Genomic DNA, 4,596 nt, shown 5'->3' on the forward strand with positions numbered 1-4,596 from the left:
GATGGACTGTCCCTGACACTGAAATGAGGTTCACGTCGCACACAAAAGACACAATATGGCACTCGTGGATGGCTACTCCACTAACATGATATGCGCATCGGTGTAGTTTTGAGTCATGTGCCATGACCAACTCATTCAATGGTTTTGAGTGAATTGGTATGATGTGAATTGTTCAAGCCACCCAAAGGCTCAAGAGAAACCTAAATAGGTCCAACCAACCAAAAGGTACAAACTAGTTCATTCTGATCCGAATTCCAATTCCATTGGGAATTCACAACCAGTGAGTCCTCTCTCTCCTTTGAGCAATCTTTTTTAATTGTAGTTACATGAGATTTTGGAGTTAAAATTCGGTGCATCTGAGTTCATCTCCCCATGTCTTGACCGTCTATATTAATGGTTAATAGACATCCGTAATTTATCTTTTTTGTATTGACTTGAACGGATTAGTAGGGACGCTAGGATAAGTGAATCCCCTTTTACCATTTGATTGTAGATGAATATTCAGCCAACATATTTTTGCAACATAGTCGGTGGACTCCATCAACCCTTACTAGTTGTGTGGGCCTCATACTCTTCCTTGGAAATGCAAGCCACAAGGCATCATGCAATACACTAGCAAGTCAGCAAGGCCATCATCACCTGTTCAGGTAGAGCAATAAATTGTGTAACATAAAAATCCTATTCCCTAATTTTGCTAGATTCTCAAACAAATGTGCTGCAGCTGAATAACTAGAATTCGCTCCTTCAAGCTAAGCATCCTCGTGCACTTCTTCACAAATTTTACAATGCAATGCAGCTGCCCGAGGGAATCCAACAAACATAAATCCACAAATACAAACTCAACGATGCTTCAAAATTTATGTTCAGATTTATCTACACATCATACAATTCTCACACAAAAGAAAGATACCGACTTCTCTACATTTGGCTGCTATGTGAAAAAATGAAAATTAGGAAGAAGAAAGAACTCAGCTCCTCCTATCAAATGGCAGCAACTGAATAGGACCATGTCGAATTCTTGAGCTGCCCACATCTTTGCACACTCTATCTAGCATGCAAAGGAAGTCCCTCACAATTACAAAAATTCTTAGTGGGTTCGATTCATCCTTGCTCACATCTCCATGATAGTACTCTGTGATGCCTCTCACTTGAAGCAACACTTGCTTCTCATCACCTTTCAGCTCTTCTATTATCCTTTCGGCATCACTCAGAAATAACTTCATAGCAAGCACAAATTTCTTACTTCTTTCACTGACAATCTTGTCTTTCTCTACTAAATGCTTCAATTGGCACAATCCGATTGAAAGATTTGTGACAGAGGTCACCAAGACATCCAAGTCAATAGTTGCTGTCTTCTTAACATTAGTGAGTTCAGTGCTTAGTCCTGAAACAAGCTTTAGACAAGTTCCCTTGTAGTCATCATCTCTTTCTTCAGCTGTCTTTAGCTTACACTTGGTGTTATTGATCTCCATTCCGTTCACATTTAGACCTTCTAATCGAACTATTTCCTGCACAACAAAATGTAGCAAGGTAGTTTTTCCATCAGTTCCTTTCACGTCTGCTAGTTTCAAGAGAGCATCGAGTTTGAAAGCTCTTGCACCGCCTCTAATGGTTCCAACATTCATCCTGTTTCCGGTTTTAAGCACAGCTTCCAACAACCTGAAGAAAATCCTACTGGATCTGAACTCTTTGCAAGCTTCCTAGAAAAAGATCAATAAGATTAGCAAAGGAGCAAAGTCACCAGTTAATAGCATCACATATATTCTAGATGGTGAAAATTTTCCCATTAGAGTGCTTACTTTGATCATTGCAAAAGAGCTTCGAAGATGAGCTACTTCATCCTCGAATGTTTCTTTGAACAGCATGACTTCACTTCTTGGGAATGCAAAGGGTATGCGAAGCATTGTCTTAAGAAACTTCTCCGAAGGGTCTAACTCGTCAAGGTTGCCATCAAACTTGGAGAGCTCTTCTTCTTCTTCCTGTGTTGGTGCCATCTTCACCAATGCTTCCAACTGTTGCGCAGTCAGTCCTTCACCTAATGAAAGTAGAAAACCAACCGATCATTTCGTTTCTATCAAGCTGAAAAAAGTCGTTCAACCACTATTCAATCAGTTGATCCCTTTTCTTTCCCAGTTCTAGACACAGTGATAACTTACATTCTTCTTACATATTTAGATCTTGTATTTGTTTTAAGGTCAAGTTTCCGCTCATAATCCAAGTATTACTAGCGAGATAACCTTGCATATACTTGATTCAACTCATTTTGTTGTCGTTGATATTACTAGTAGCAAGATAACCTTGCATACAGTTGGATTGTGTTGTGACGACTCACTGTGTTGTGATTGTTATTGTATTTTCTAAATCAACTTGCAAAAATTATGAAATTATGAACTAAATGTAAATTGAAGGGGAGCATTAATGCAGCAGTAATGTTTACTACCATGTGTTCTTGTGGTCACAAACTCGAGTCATAGAAATAATCTCTTGCGATGCAGGATAAGATTGTGTATAATAAACCTAATATGATCTAATCCTTTTTTTAGACTTTGCATTGGCAAGAGCTTCATATACCAGGCTTCCCTTTTACGAACTAAATGTAAATTGAATTTCTTAGTTTACCTATCATCAAAGCATTGCAAACTTGCTCAGCAGTAGAATTCAAGGCCTTCATCAGTATGGTGACGTTCTGTAGCCTCTTGTGCTCCAAGACATGCTTTCCAGGAGAAGGTGTCTTGCTCTTCCCTTCCTCGGGCTTCTTCGCTGAACTTTGTAAATTGTACCCGAAAAGAGACTCGATCATTTTCTCGTCGAATCTGGTTTGAAGCAAAAGGTTGAGTTAACAATTTTATGGTATGATACGAAACAAAGAAGATATCGCTTTCTTGCTTTCTTACTCAAATGAGCTCGATCTTATCTTGTCCCATACCATCAAACGATCAGGCGCTGCTCTGACTTTGTCCCAGTGAAGAGGCTTCAACTTGGGAAGTGGAGTGCCATCGTTGCCTACTGGTTTAGATAGCAGCATTGGACATGGTGGCGCTGGTGGTGGTGGAGGACGAGCTGAGCTGCTCCTGGGCAACAGAATTGGCCTAATAGGCGGAGGTGGAGGCGGCGGTGGAGGTGGTTTTTTGGAACTATGGCCGTTACTGATACCTAACATTGGAGAAAAGACCACTGCTTCATTGCTATCGCTTGTACTCCTTGCGGTAGAAGAAGACGCTCTCTCTGTCATTATTGGAGAAGCATTATCCTCCATGGAAAAGTAAGAAGAAGCTGCTCTCTCTGCCATTATTGGAGAAACATTAACCTCCATGGAAAAGGGACAAGAAGATGCTATCTCTGCCATTAATGGAGAAACATTATCCTCCAGGGAAAGTGAAGAAGGTGCTTGAAATCTCCTTCCGCTGAAACTTTGTGAGGAAGAAGAGAGGAAGGATTGAGTTGGAGTCGAGACCTTCTGCGGAGTCACCAAGGTTCTTGAAGTTGGATTCCGAACCGGTGAAGTGGACTTGTAGGAACTCACCGGAGAAAAGTTCTCCTCCAATGAACTCAGAGCTGAGTGATTCAATGGCTGAGAAGAAACTGAGTGGAAGGAATCGTCGTCGTCATCCTGATGCCCATTTTTTGGTGATTGGCAATTAGGAATGGCCTCCCCCGGTGCGGCATCCTTCATATTGAAGTCATTCTCCAGATATTTGGCTAAAGAATTTAGATAGAACTGGTCGGAGGTGGGGTCAAAGCTCACGTTGTCGGCTCTGCCGGAGGGAGCGCGAAGGATGGGTCTCCGGCGAGAGATCGACACCAGCCTTTCGGACCTTTTCTTGGAGTTCCTTCTTCTTGAACTCTTGCAGAGTAGAAAGATGGCAGTGCCCGAGAGGACGACTACTCCGGCGGCACCAACGAGCACTGCTACGATCACTACAACTCTTTTGTGCCTCTTCTTTGCTCCATTGCCACTCCCGTACTCCAGACTCTGCTCCGGAGCAATGTGGCGGTGCACCGGCGACGCCGGGTGGCGATGGGGCCTGGAGAAGTGAAACTGAGGTGGTTTCCCGGCGAAGAATGAAGGAGCTGGCGCAGGGGAGTGCGTCTCCCTCGCACGCCTGGTAATCTTGACGCCAAGGAGGAACCTGAGCCTCGTGAGCATCCGGGCGGCCATGTCGTCGCCGGCATTGTCTTCCCCCGACGACATACGGATTTCTCCGACTTCCCGAGCTCCACCGTCGAACCGCTGCAGAGCTCTGCTCTCATCTGGAACATCCCACGGAGAGATTCCGAACAGGGTATAATACAAGAAGAGGAAGGCGGCGGCGACGACGACGAGAATACAGAGGAATTTGGAAGCTAACACCATGTCTGTTCCTCTTTTGGTGCCGTCGTGGAGGAATGAGGGAGGGGGAATGAGAAAAGCTAAAAAAGGAGGAGAAAACGTCGAGTTGGGTTGGGTGGTGGATTGGATCTGAGAAGCCAAGGCTTTAATGCTACTCCAAGGAATCCCTGAGCACGGCAGTTGTGAGCAGTCAAGGCCCTCTGCCTCTTTGGCATCATTAGCTATGTCTCATTAGTAATGGTAGTCTCGTAGTAGTAGCAGCAGTG

The 4,596-nt window shown here is 43.8% G+C and overlaps 1 protein-coding gene across 1 annotated transcript; it reads right to left on the reverse strand.

Annotated features, from left to right (window-relative positions):
- Positions 1–881: 881 nt before the first annotated feature.
- LOC122001446 (formin-like protein 11) lies at positions 882–4,370 on the reverse strand. The gene is made up of 4 exons (XM_042556191.1): positions 2,895–4,370; positions 2,620–2,813; positions 1,800–2,035; positions 882–1,700 (listed from the first exon to the last, which is right to left on the reverse strand). The coding sequence occupies exons 1-4, from the start codon at positions 4,352–4,354 to the stop codon at positions 969–971; spliced, it is 2,622 nt and encodes an 873-aa protein (XP_042412125.1). The 5' UTR covers positions 4,355–4,370; the 3' UTR covers positions 882–968.
- Between the last annotated feature and the right edge of the window lie 226 nt (positions 4,371–4,596).

Source organism: Zingiber officinale, chromosome 7A (assembly GCF_018446385.1).
Source record: "Zingiber officinale cultivar Zhangliang chromosome 7A, Zo_v1.1, whole genome shotgun sequence".
Classification (NCBI taxonomy): Eukaryota; Viridiplantae; Streptophyta; class Magnoliopsida; order Zingiberales; family Zingiberaceae; genus Zingiber; species Zingiber officinale.

Coding starts and splice junctions, on each gene's coding strand:
- LOC122001446 (XM_042556191.1), bottom strand. CDS start 4,354: ATGGTGTTAGCTTCCAAATTCCTCTGTATTCTCGTCGTCGTCGCCGCC. Junction 2,036..2,619: donor TTGCAATGCTTTGATGATAG/GTAAACTAAGAA, acceptor TACTTTCATTAG/GTGAAGGACTGACTGCGCAA. Junction 1,701..1,799: donor GCTCTTTTGCAATGATCAAA/GTAAGCACTCTA, acceptor ATCTTTTTCTAG/GAAGCTTGCAAAGAGTTCAG.